The 13,726-nt window shown below is 43.5% G+C and overlaps 1 protein-coding gene across 2 annotated transcripts in view; it reads left to right on the top strand.

Moving 5' to 3' along the window:
• Positions 1–11,252, top strand: part of DPCD (deleted in primary ciliary dyskinesia homolog (mouse)) — a 53,502-nt gene extending 42,250 nt beyond the window's left edge. For both annotated transcript variants that reach the window (XM_063961886.1, XM_063961887.1), the window contains exon 6: positions 11,074–11,252. In XM_063961886.1, coding sequence (XP_063817956.1) covers positions 11,074–11,178 — 105 coding nt within the window. In that variant the 3' untranslated portion in view covers positions 11,179–11,252. The remainder of the gene's footprint in view (positions 1–11,073) is intronic.
• The last annotated feature ends 2,474 nt before the right edge of the window (positions 11,253–13,726 follow it).

Raw genomic sequence — 13,726 nt, 5'->3', positions numbered from 1 at the left:
ATAAACATTCTGGAACTAAGGGCCATTTACAGTGCCCTAAGTCAAGCGAAACCCCTGCTTCAGGGTCAGGCGGTATTGATCCAATCGGACAACATCACGTCAGTCGCCCACGTAAACAGACAGGGCGGCACGGGAAGCAGGGGGGCAATGGCAGAAGCTGCAAGGATTCTTCGCTGGGCGGAAAATCATGTGATAGCACTGTCAGCAGTGTTCATTCCGGGAGTGGACAACTGGGAAGCAGACTTCCTCAGCAGACACGACCTTCACCCGGGAGAGTGGGGACTTCACCCAGAAGTCTTCCACCTGATTGTAAACCGTTGGGAAAAACCAAAGGTGGACATAATGGCGTCCCGTCTAAACAAAAAACTAGACAGATATTGCGCCAGGTCAGGGGACCCTCAGGCAATAGCGGTGGACGCTCTGGTAACACCGTGGGTGTACCAGTCAGTGTATGTGTTCCCTCCTCTGCCTCTCATACCAAAAGTACTGAGAATCATAAGAAGGAGAGGAGTAAGAACTATACTCGTGGTTCCGGATTGGCCAAGAAGGACTTGGTATCCGGAACTTCAAGAGATGCTCACGGACGAACCGTGGCCTCTACCTCTAAGAAAGGACCTGCTCCAGCAGGGGCCTTGTCTGTTCCAAGACTTACCGCAGCTGCGTTTGACGGCTTGGCGGTTGAACGCCGGATCCTGAAGGAAAAAGGCATTCCAGATGAAGTCATCCCTACCCTGGTCAAGGCCAGGAAGGACGTAACCGCAAAACATTATCACCGCATTTGGCGAAAATATGTTGCGTGGTGGGAGGCCAAGAAGGCCCCTACAGAGGAATTTCAACTGGGTCGTTTCCTCCATTTCCTGCAAACAGGACTGTCTATGGGCCTAAAATTAGGGTCCATTAAGGTTCAAATTTCGGCCCTGTCGATTTTCTTCCTAAAGGAACTGGCTACAGTGCCTGAAGTTCAGACATTTGTAAAAGGGGTACTGCATATACAGCCTCCTTTTGTGCCTCCAGTGGCACCTTGGGATCTCAATGTTGTGTTGAGTTTCCTAAAGTCACATTGGTTTGAACCACTCACCACTGTGGACTTAAAATATCTCACATGGAAGGTGACGATGCTGTTAGCCCTGGCTTCTGCCAGGCGTGTGTCAGAACTGGCGGCTTTATCATATAAAAGCCCTTATTTAATATTTCATTCTGACAGGGCAGAATTGAGGACTTGTCCTCAATTTCTACCTAAGGTGGTTTCTGCATTTCACATGAAGCAACCTATTGTGGTACCTGCGGCTACTAAGGACTTGGAGGATTCCAAGTTGCTTGACGTGGTCAGGGCCCTGAAAATATATGTTTCCAGGACGGCTGGAGTCAGAAAATCTGACTCGCTGTTTATCCTGTATGCACCCAACAAGCTGGGTGCTCCTGCTTCTAAGCAGACGATTGCTCGTTGGATTTGTAGTACAATTCAGCTTGCACATTCTGTGGCAGGCCTGCCTCAGCCAAAAATCTTAAAATACCCACTCCACAAGGAAGGTGGGCTCATCTTGGGCAGCTGCCCGAGGGGTCTCGGCTTTACAACTTTGCCGAGCAGTTACTTGGTCAGGAGCAAATACGTTTGTAAATTTCTACAAATTTGATACCCTGGCTGAGGAGGACCTGGAGTTCTCTCATTCGGTGCTGCAGAGTCATCCGCACTCTCCCGCCCGTTTGGGAGCTTTGGTATAATCCCCATGGTCCTTACGGAGTTCCCAGCATCCACTAGGACGTCAGAGAAAATAAGAATTTACTTACCGATAATTCTATTTCTCGTAGTCCGTAGTGGATGCTGGGCGCCCATCCCAAGTGCGGATTGTCTGCAATACTGGTACATAATTATTGTTACCAAAAAATTCGGGTTATTGTTGTAGTGAGCCATCTTTTATAGAGGCTTCTCTATTATCATGCTGTTAACTGGGTTCAGATCACAAGTTGTACAGTGTGATTGGTGTGGCTGGTATGAGTCTTACCCGGGATTCAAATCCTTCCTTATTGTGTACGCTCGTCCGGGCACAGTATCCTAACTGAGGCTTGGAGGAGGGTCATAGGGGGAGGAGCCAGTGCACACCAGGTGATCCTAAAGCTTTCTTTAGATGTGCCCTGTCTCCTGCGGAGCCGCTATCCCCCATGGTCCTTACGGAGTTCCCAGCATCCACTACGGACTACGAGAAATAGAATTATCGGTAAGTAAATTCTTATTTTTTTTGTGCTTCCATGCAGGAGCTTTGCGGCACCTAACCAAACTGATGTGGATACATTTATTCAGCTTTGTAAAATTGCAGATTTTCAACTATTTATGGTAGGGGGATTTTTATAAAGCACCGCTATGTGCTGCCTTTAATAAAATGCAATTTTAAATTCTACTGGCAAAATCACCAAAAGTCTGTGATTTTACAAAACACGCACGTGATCAATAAACCCCAAGGCTCTGCCTGCTATCACTTGTTGCTAATATTTAATTGCAATTTTTCTATATTTTGCCTGAAACTGGACTGCACACCCTAATTGTAAACATAATGAGAGGTGTTACTAAGCTGAGACTTGTAGTTCCACAGAAAAAAAATAGAAAATGCAGGTGCACATTCTAAATACTAAACACTGCTATGCAGAATAATTATAATAAACTGCAATATAAGAGTACATTTGAGGTGCTTAGCATAATTTTGGCCAAAAATATGGGCCCACTAACCATGACCAGATGACCTCATCTGGTGGGTCCCTAACACTAAAGATCAAATACAGGGTACAGGACCTCCCAAGGCATCAGGCTAGTGAGAGGCTTAAGTGTTAAAAGGTTTTACATTAATAAGAAGAAACAGCTATGTATGTGTTGAGAGTGTTACAAAGGTACAAGATAATAATGACAGTGTTAAAAAGTGAGACAATGGTAAAAAACTGCTAGATTACACTATGATGCCCGAATACAGCTAGGCCACACCAACTCAGCGGGCCCCTGCGACTCAAACTCATTCCTAAAACTGACAAATTCTATACATTTATTCAGGACTTACCATTTTATAGTTCATTTTCCAATAGGCAGTCTGCAAATGCCAAAAAAAACCATGCTAATTAAAAAAACATCATTGGACAGGAGGGAATAGTGCTTATCCAAGCTGAAGGAGTCTCCACCTTTTATGTGCACTAACATACAGGGGGGCTTGGATGGCACACCCTAATTCTAAACATAATGAGTGGTGTTACCATGCTGAGGCTTTTAGTTTCATGCAGAATAAATAGAAAATGCAGGTGTGAATGCTAAATACTAAACACTGATAAGAATTATAGTAAACCCTGCAATATAGCAGATAATAAATTTTAGGTGTTTTAACATAATTTTGCTAAAAAAATGTGCCCACCGACTGCAACCAGGTGACCTCATCTGGTGGGTCCCTAACACTAAGCTTCAAGCCCAAGGTGTTGCCCCCCCCCCTCCAGGCCATCAATGGCCAACCACATCAAGGCATCACATTAGTAAGAGGTTTAAGTGTTAAAAGGTGTTACATTAGTAAGAAGCAGCAGCAGCTATGTGTTGAGAGTTACATAGGTGAGAGGGAAGAAATAGAGTGTTACAAAGTGTTGCATTGGTAAAAAAAACAAGGTGCTAAAAAAGGGCTAAGTTGTATATTCTGTGTGCGACTACAGCCGTATCTGCATACGAAATTCTACGTGACAGTGTGTTTTGGAAAACACTGTAGCATAGGATGTCATATGCAGATACAGCTGCAGTCGCAAACAGAATATAGTCTTGCAAAGTATAATTTTAATCAGCAGATGCTTGTGCATCTTATTAGCATAACAATGCGAATAATGGTGGGTACACACTAGACGATGTGCTCCGTGAGCGACATTGCCTAGTGTGTCCCCTCCCGGCCTGTCGCAAAAATGCAGCAGAGGTTGTTCTTCCTCAGGCAACTAAGGAAGTTCAACATCCCACAAAAGCTACTGCTCCTCTTCTACTCGGTGATTGTGGAGTCGGTACTGTGATCCTCGATACTGGTATGGTACGATTCTGCCAGCTCAAGGGACAGATGCAGGCTCCAAAAGGTGGTCAGAACCGCAGAGAAGATCATCGGGGCCGACCTTCCCTCAGTCCAGGACCTGTACCTGTCCAGAGCTAAAAAGCGGGCAATGAAGATAGTAAAAGACCAGCTACACCCGGGCCACAGCATGTTTAACTTGCTTCCTTCAGGCAGGCGTTACAGGGCCATCCCCGCCAGGTCCACCAGAAGCCTCAAAAGTTTCTTGCCCCAAGCGTCCGCCTGCTGAACTCCTGAACATTGACTGACTAGATGTACATGTAACTCACTTGTGTCCCTACGGCATTCCTATCTGTAGGACTTTACTTAATTCCCTGCTTATCTGTTACCTACTTAGCTGTTGTATAGCAAACCAAAGACAAATCCCTAGTATACGCAATTATACCTTGCCAATAAAGCTGATTCTGATTCTGGACGATGAGTCCAAATTGAGCTGCATGTACGGCTGACACTGTGGGGCCGCGCGTCTGCTGCATGCGCACTGGGTGATATAGTAAATGCTCTGCATTAGTGAACTCGCTCAGAACTAGGCGGAACTAGAAGGACTGTTTAACATGGCTGCAAAAATGATGAGGGAGGACACATCTGTACATACAGGACTGGGAAATGTAAACAATGCCAATATTTATGGAGTTCAGCATTTATCCGAGAGTCGATCATTGAAGGATCTGCGACCGCCTCTGTCTGTGCGCAGCTGCTTGGATTTGCAATACTGCCTATGGGGGTCTCAATACACTACCAGATGTCTGCAGAATGCGCTATAACAGCCCTGGGACCACTTCCCTAAATGCTCACTTTCCACTCCTGGAAAATCATTAGGATGGGTTTGTTTTTTTATTGCATTTCGGCTGTATTTATTTATTTACAGTTTCTTATATAGTGCAGCATATTCCGTTGCGCTTTACAATAAGAACAACAGTAATAGAACAAAACTGGGTAAAAATAAACATGTAGAGGTAGGAAGGCCCTGCTCGCAAGCTTACAATCTATAGGGAAATAGGCATAGATACACAAGGATTGATGCTACCTATTGCATAATGGTCCACCAGATTGCTAGGTTCTTAATGGGTTGTATGATACCCCACAAAGTTGGCCAAGTGTCAGGAGGGTGTGAGACTAAAGAAAGACAAGATATGTGATGTTATGAATACTCTACAGAGGATGTAATTAGATAGGGAAGCACTGAAGGTTATGTGGGTGGGTCTGGAATTTGATAGGCTTGTCTGAAGAGGTGAGTTTTCAGGGAACATTTAAAGGTTTGGAGACTAGAGGCGAGTCTTACTGTGCGTGGGAGGGCATTCCACAGAGTGGGTGAAGCCCGGATACAGTCCTGTAATTTTGAGTGTGAACAAGTAATGCGTGTGGATGAGAGACGTAGATCTTGTGCAGAGCGGAGAGGTCGGGTAGGGAGATATTTTGAGATGAGTGAAGAGATGTATGTTGGTGCAGTTTGGTTAATAGCCTTGTATGTGAGTAAAAGTATTTTATATTTAATACGGTAGAATACAGGTAACCAATGGAGGGACTGACAGAGCGGATCTGCAGACGATGAACGTCTGGCAAGGAAGATTAGCCTCGCAGCTGCATTCAAAATGGATTGTAGTGGTGAGAGCCTATGTTTGGGAAGACCGGTCAGGAGACTATTACAATAATCAATGCAGAAGATAATGAGAGCATGGATTAGAGTTTTTGCTGTGTCTTGTGTAAGATATGGTCGTATTTTGGATATGTTTCTTAGATGTATGTAACATGATCTTGAGACAGATTGAATGTGGGTAACAGGACAGTTCAGAGTCAAAAATGACACCTAGGCAGCGAGCTTGTGGGGTAGGGATGATTGCCGAGTTCTCAACAGTGATAGAGATATCAGGTTGGAAACTACTATTGGCTGGTGGAAATATAATTAATTCTGTTTTGGAAATATTAAGTTTGAGGTGGCGAGATGTCATCCAAGATGAAATGGAAGAAAGGCATTCAGTGACACGACCCAATACAGATGGTGACAAATCAGGGGAGGATAGGTAGATTTGAGTATCATCCGCATACAGATGGTACTGAAATCCGAAAGAGTTGATTAGTTTGCCAAGAGATGTGGTATAGATAGAGAAAAGCAGAGGACCTAGGACTGAGCCTTGCGGTACTCCAACTGAGAGAGGTAGCGAAGGAGAAGTGGAATCAGAGAAACGAACACTGAAGGAGCGATTAGATAGGTAGGATGAGAACCAAGAAAGGGCTGTGTCCTGAATACCTAGGGATTGTAGTGTTTGTATGAGAAGAGAGTGGTCAACAGTGTCAAAAGCAGCAGAGAGATCAAGGAGAATAAGTAGAGAGTAATGTCCTTTAGATTTAGCAGTGACCAAATCATTCACTACCTTAGTCAGTGCTGTCTCTGTGGAGTGTTGGGCACGAAATCCTGACTGAAGTGGGTCCAGTAGGCTGTGTGAGTTGAGAAAGTGTGTGAGGCGAGTGTAGGCTAGTCTCTCAAGTAGCTTGGAGGGGCATGGGAGAGAGATGGGACGATAGTTAGAGAGAGAGTTCGGGTCAGAGTTTTGTTTTTTTCAGAATGGGAGTAATCACTGCATGCTTGTACAGAGAAGGAAAGATACCAGTAGACAGGAAGAGATTACAGATGTTCGTTAAGGCTGGGATGAGCACAGTAGACGGAGCTTTACTAATTTGTGAGGGTATAGAGTCAAGGGGAGAGGTATTAGAGTAGGCAGATGAAAAAAGTGCAGATACGTCATCTTCATTTGTAGGATCAAAGGAAGAGAAGGTGTTGGAGGGTTCAGGCAGGGAATTGAGCAGGTCACTTGCTGTGGAAGAGCATACCATTTCATTTCGGATCTTGTCAATCTTGTCCTTGAAATAGGAAGCAAGATCTTGCGCACTGACAGTGGCTGGTGGGTTAGGTGAGGGAGGGACAAGAAGTGATTTAAATGTATTAAAAAGTCGCTTGGGGTTAGAGGCTTGAGCAGAGATGAGAGATTGAAAATATGTTTGTTTGGCAGTGTCCAGAGCATTACGATAAGAGTGGTAGGTGGTCTTATATGTGAGAAAGTCACTTGAACTACGAGATTTACGCCACTGGCGTTCAACTTTACGTGAGAGTTTTTGTAAGTGTCTAATGTATTTAGAGTGCCACGGTTGACATTTAAGTCTACGTGGAGTGTGATGGGTAGCTGGAGCCACTTCATCAAGTGCTGTTTCTAGAGTTTGGTTAAGGTGTGACACAGCAGTCTCTGGAGAGGTGAATGTAGAAATTGGTGAGAGCAGTGGTTGCAGAAAGGTAGATAGTTGTTGAAAATTAATAGAGTTAATATTTCTGCGGGTAAGAGGTGTCCTTGTAGACTTTATGGACATTGAGTTTGAAGTAATTGAGAGCATGCAGGTGATAAGGTTGTGATCTGAGAGAGGGAAAGGAGTGTTAGTGAGTTCAGAAACAGAGCATAGTCTGGTATATACAAGATCAAGGCAGTGGCCCTCCTGATGAGTAGGGGAGTCAGTCCATTGGGCTTATAATCATGTATATTATTATAGCAGGGATTGTCCTGATACACAACAGCTTCTCTCATTAGAAGAAACATTTTGCACACTCCAGGTGCAGTCACCTTGTCACACACGTGTCCTTACCCATAAAATCAATTCTAATACGGCATCATTCATACAGCTCCCCTTAGGTATACTTATGTGTGTAAAAACCACAGAGAGAAGCGCTGTCACTAAAGTATTAATATATTTTATTAAAAATGACCTTATTCATATATAAAAATTATGAGAAAACCTAAACATCCTGTGACTTTAAAAAATCTTTTAGCAGCAACACATCAAAACATGTAACAATTTGTATTCCTCACTAAGGTCTCCTTTGGAACAATGTATCAATCTACCCTTTATATAATGTATAGTAACTCTTGTGATTAACAGGAATTCCTTAGAGTAAGCTCCACGCGTGGGCTGATTGAAACACTTGAAACCATATATTGGTAGAGGGTTTAAAAGTTCATCCGTGATGTATATAGGGATTATTCACATTGATGTCATCCGCTCCATTATTTGTGAAATCCCTATTTAGCTCTTATTTCTCAATAATGCCGTCCAGAATTGATCAGCTTTTCTTATGAAGCTTATAATTGCACAATAACAGATTAAGCATGTGACGCTATTTTGGAGTCTGTTATTATACTTAACCCAACTTATGCAATGGGCAACAATTGTGTTATGTCCGTAGGGCGCCGGCTGCCCGCTCTGGGACACTGCAATAGAATGTGCAGGGCTTGTGAGAAATAATAGATAAAACGCTCACAGTCTCATTCAGATCGGCATAAAAATTCAAAGACTATAATGCTCTCTCACCACTTTCCATCAAGCTTCACCTGTCATAAGCTGAATCTCCGTTTGGTGCGGTGAGCCAAATGCCGAACAGATGCTGGGTGAGGCGCTGAGCGGCGGATGCTGTCGGGGACGTGCTGCAGAAATCAGTCTCTGTTCGTGATGGTTAGCTGGATGCCAAGCAGAATGTCGGGCAATGTAATCAGACGGATTGCTTGACGCGTTTCTCAGCCTCAATCCTGGGGCTGTTTCCTCAGAAGTACCGCCTCTAGAGCCCCTGGTCTCCTTTATACTCCTCTGCTTCCTTAATTGGCAATACACCTGTTAATCCTGGGTTGCAGAAATACAAGGCTGCAGTTGGTCCAGGCTCCAGGGTATCAGGTACTGGGATGTTCTGGTTTAGTCCAAATGGGTCACACCAAACCATAGATTCTTTGGATGGCTGGGTAAGGGGTGGGGTGGGCAGTGCAGAGCCCACCCCACCCCTTACCCAGCCATCCAAAGAATCTATGGTTTGGTGTGACCCATTTGGACTAAACCAGAACATCCCAGTACCTGATACCCTGGAGCCTGGACCAACTGCAGCCTTGTATTTCTGCAACCCAGGATTAACAGGTGTATTGCCAATTAAGGAAGCAGAGGAGTATAAAGGAGACCAGGGGCTCTAGAGGCGGTACTTCTGAGGAAACAGCCCCAGGATTGAGGCTGAGAAACGCGTCAAGCAATCCGTCTGATTACATTGCCCGACATTCTGCTTGGCATCCAGCTAACCATCACGAACAGAGACTGATTTCTGCAGCACGTCCCCGACAGCATCCGCCGCTCAGCGCCTCACCCAGCATCTGTTCGGCATTTGGCTCACCGCATCAAACGGAGATTCAGCTTATGACAGGTGAAGCTTGATGGAAAGTGGTGAGAGAGCATTATAGTCTTTGAATTTTTATGCCGATCTGAATGAGACTGTGAGCGTTTTATCTATTATTTCTCACAAGCCCTGCACATTCTATTGCAGTGTCCCAGAGCGGGCAGCCGGCGCCCTACGGACATAACACAATTGTTGCCCATTGCATAAGTTGGGTTAAGTATAATAACAGACTCCAAAATAGCGTCACATGCTTAATCTGTTATTGTGCAATTATAAGCTTCATAAGAAAAGCTGATCAATTCTGGACGGCATTATTGAGAAATAAGAGCTAAATAGGGATTTCACAAATAATGGAGCGGATGACATCAATGTGAATAATCCCTATATACATCACGGATGAACTTTTAAACCCTCTACCAATATATGGTTTCAAGTGTTTCAATCAGCCCACGCGTGGAGCTTACTCTAAGGAATTCCTGTTAATCACAAGAGTTACTATACATTATATAAAGGGTAGATTGATACATTGTTCCAAAGGAGACCTTAGTGAGGAATACAAATTGTTACATGTTTTGATGTGTTGCTGCTAAAAGATTTTTTAAAGTCACAGGATGTTTAGGTTTTCTCATAATTTTTATATATGAATAAGGTCATTTTTAATAAAATATATTAATACTTTAGTGACAGCGCTTCTCTCTGGTTTTTATTAATTTTTGTTTTTTGAGGCTCAGCACCTCAAATAAGTGAAGCTGCAGTCAGTATTAATATCATCAGTGTCTCATAGCCAGTACACCAGCGCCTACTTATATTTCTTTGTAGATTTATACTTATGTGTGTAACTGGTCTCCAGCTGATACCACTACACCGCTGCATACCGTCACAAGTCCTGCAGATTTCTGGGTTTATTTACCACTTTCTGGCATGTTTAAGTCTGAAATTTAAAAGGGCGATGCTTCTTATATTGTCCCCTCCCCTCCCCCCAGTGTTCTGTTATTAAAAGCATTTTACAGTTTGGGCTTAAATGCAGCAGGAAGTGTCGGTTTTGATGGCTTTTTGTACAAGCCAGCGCTCCGTAAATAAACCCTTTTGTGACACATGAGAAGGAGAAGAGGACAATAAACATTCTGAAATAGCAGAAATTTGCAGAACCTGTTATGATGTGCTGGTTCTCTATTCTGCCCCACATGAAAACCTGCAGTTGTGTAGAAATAAGCACATGACGGTGCAAGTAGACAAAACAACGCTTGTCCCGGAAATCTCCGAGTTTCCATCATCAAAAATTAACATTTGTGTTGTGTTTAAATATTGTTCTGACTCCTGAGAGCTGTAAAGGTGGGTACACACTGGAAGATATATCTGGCGATCAATTGATCGGCAGATATATCTATGGACGGATCGGACAGTGTGTTGAGCATACACACTGCCCGATCCGTCGGGGACTGACGTCATGAACTGGGCGGGCGTGTACACACGCCCGCCCAGTTCAGCTGTCAATCACCGCCAGCTGCCGCAGCATGTGTACGGGCGGGCGGCTGACCGCCCGTACACAAACAGCGACGTGCCTATATGTCGGTAGAATATTGGCCGTCGGCTGTGCTGCGGGGCCGACGCGATACGTCTGTGAACGACGGAGTTCACAGACATATCGCCCGTACACACTGGCCGACGGAGAACGGCTGATATATCGGCCAGTGTATACCCACAATTTTCTTTGTTTGTACCCACATTAAGACAAAAGAAAAATTATGTTGATTTTATTTGTTGGTTTGTTTAAATATTTAACACTTTGTGCCATATTTTTATACATAGTATCAAAAACCAAAGGAGCTTCTCGCTGTTGAAGAAGAGTTACAAAAGGAACTGAAATCAATGAAGACTACTACTGAGGGGGATGTCGAGTGCAAAACTCAGTAACTTGCGATAAATCTTTTAGTATCTATATAGTTTTGTAATAAAATAAATAAATAAAATACTTACGTGTCTGCTCAGTATGCCTTTGCTTAGTAATTTCTTTATAAATCGCCTATCTTTACAGTTTATTGCTGCAGTCTTGACTGTTGGGTTACGAACAATTCAGTAATTAGATATTACATATAGAACGCAATCATTTATGGAAGGTTAATGTAGGAGATGAATGACTGAAAGGTGGGCAGAGGAATTGTTTTATGTGGTTGGATTAAGGTTTTTTAAAGCTTTGCCAGCATAAAAAGTTTAATGGCTCCAATTTACATAACAAAATGCATTGCAGATTATAGTAACATTTAGCAGACATACATTATAGACCTCGGTAGATTAAATGATGATTCATGAACACTTAGGCTAAAAGACAAATGTTTTGGAATAACATGCTAGATGACTCAGGAGAATTTATTGTAATATATGTGTCCTATTAAATGTGATGTCAGAAGCTGTCACGGTATCTCAGGGGTATAGTGATGTATTGGAATTGAGTAAATACAATATACAACAGGTAAACCGCAGAATAGAAAATTCTGTCATTATAGGAGTTGCAGCGATGAGGTACAGCAGTAAGGTAATAGGTCATCGGAATGGGATGTAGGCAAAAAGTCGACACTAAAATGTGGACAGTTATGTCAACGGGCAACATGTCAACATTAGGGTTATGCTGCAGGCTGTAGAGTTGGCTTGTGGGTGGGATATTAGGGTTAGGCATATGAGGGGTAGGGACTAGGGTTAGGGATGGTAGACAAATTACTTGAACGCCCGAGGATCGGAGGTCTGTCCCGGAAGGGGCCGTCGCATAACTATGGGACCTAGAAGATGCAGATGCAGCCGCCAGGAGCAGGCAAGTCGCCGATGGACCACCACGATGAAATGTCAACATTATAACCTGTTGACATCTCATCACTGTCTACATGATGAATGTTGACATTATGACTGTTGACATTTCGTACCTAACCCGATTGAAACAGGTTTTAAGTAATAAAACAATTGAGGGAGTACAAACAAGTTTGAAGCTTTTCAAAATCAAATCAATAAGGAAGGAAAGGAAAGCACAGATGGGGCAAGATGACTGGCAGCTTGGTTATGGGAGGGGCAGAGAGTTACAGAGTACTGATTATTGGATGGAGTTGGTGAGCCACTGGTACCCACCCTATATTAGAGAAGTAGCAGACGGGCATTTTAGAAAGCCACAGTTTTGCAATCAAAAAATCAGTGGCCTGCAGGTATTAAACAGCCCTTAGTGATGCTAATTCTGGAGATGTATGGCCTGGAAATTGGGCTTATAATTAATAACTCACTACTGGAACATATAGAGCATAATTGTTAATCAGATGCATGTGGAAATGAAGATGTACTGTATATGCAGACGGAGATTGCAACGCAGACAGATTGAGCCACCCATTGACGTATCACTGTGTGAAATTAGCCATGTGAACACACGGAACTGATCTGTCTTGAGGGAGAGTCATGGACGTGTAAACCGACTTCTATGCTTGTTTGTAGCAGACAGAGAAGAGACACCTGTTTTAGATGGATATTTTGCATGGAGTGAGTGGAAGTCCTGATACAAATGATCTTTGCAGACAGAGAAACAGTGCCCAGCACGGCCTTCCGCATGCAGACGCAGGGATATTCTACATAGACGGCAGATATTGCATTAGCGTAACGCAGTAAGCATGCTGCCACAGCCATATGGCAAAGTGCCTACAGATGTGTTTGACTCAGGCCATTAATGCCTTCAGATTGTTGTAGTGTTCTGGTTTTACCAATGTACCGTTCCTTCATATTTCTATGTAATGGGTCTTTGTGCAGAACAGACCCTTGAGAAAATACAAACTGTTGGCATCCTGACACATAGCTGTGGCTCAGAGGGTAAGAGCAGAATGCCACATGACTATGTATATTGAATAATTAGTATACTCCCTTTCACTGGAAACTGGCAGATCCTTTCCTAACCTGTAAGATCTCTTTAGAACACTTGTTATGAGGTGTTTGTATAACATATTTTAGCCTTTAAAAACAGGAACTTTTACTCTATCATTGACAGTAAATAGTGCAAAAGTGCCGTGATCTCTGCATTTACACTTTCCAGATGACAGAGGCTTACCCAATGCATTTTGTCTCTTGGACTTCTACAATGATGTATATCCCCGAGAAAGTCCAAGAGACGAAACGTGTTGGGTGAGAACCAAGTGAATGGAGACCCCTGATTGTGAAGGCTTACAGTCTAAAGCAGGCCTGGCCAACCTGTGGCTCTCCAGCTGTTGTAAAACTACAAGTCCCATCATGCTTTGCCACAGTTTTGCTGTTAGTGAATGATAAAACTGTGGTAGGGCATGCTGGTATGTGTAGTTTTACAACATCTGGAGAGCCACAGATTGGCCAGGCCTGGTCTAAAGGATCTGGGATTAACATGGAGCTGAACTGGGGAGAGATGAGGATGGAGGGCAGTGAATAAGTATTAAAAGCGATCATATATCAGTACATTTTTTTATTT

This window comes from Pseudophryne corroboree, chromosome 3 (assembly GCF_028390025.1).
Source record: "Pseudophryne corroboree isolate aPseCor3 chromosome 3, aPseCor3.hap2, whole genome shotgun sequence".
Taxonomy (NCBI): domain Eukaryota; kingdom Metazoa; phylum Chordata; class Amphibia; order Anura; family Myobatrachidae; genus Pseudophryne; species Pseudophryne corroboree.
The sequence above is the reverse complement of the archived record's forward strand: the minus strand, read 5'-3'. Positions and strand labels throughout refer to the sequence as shown.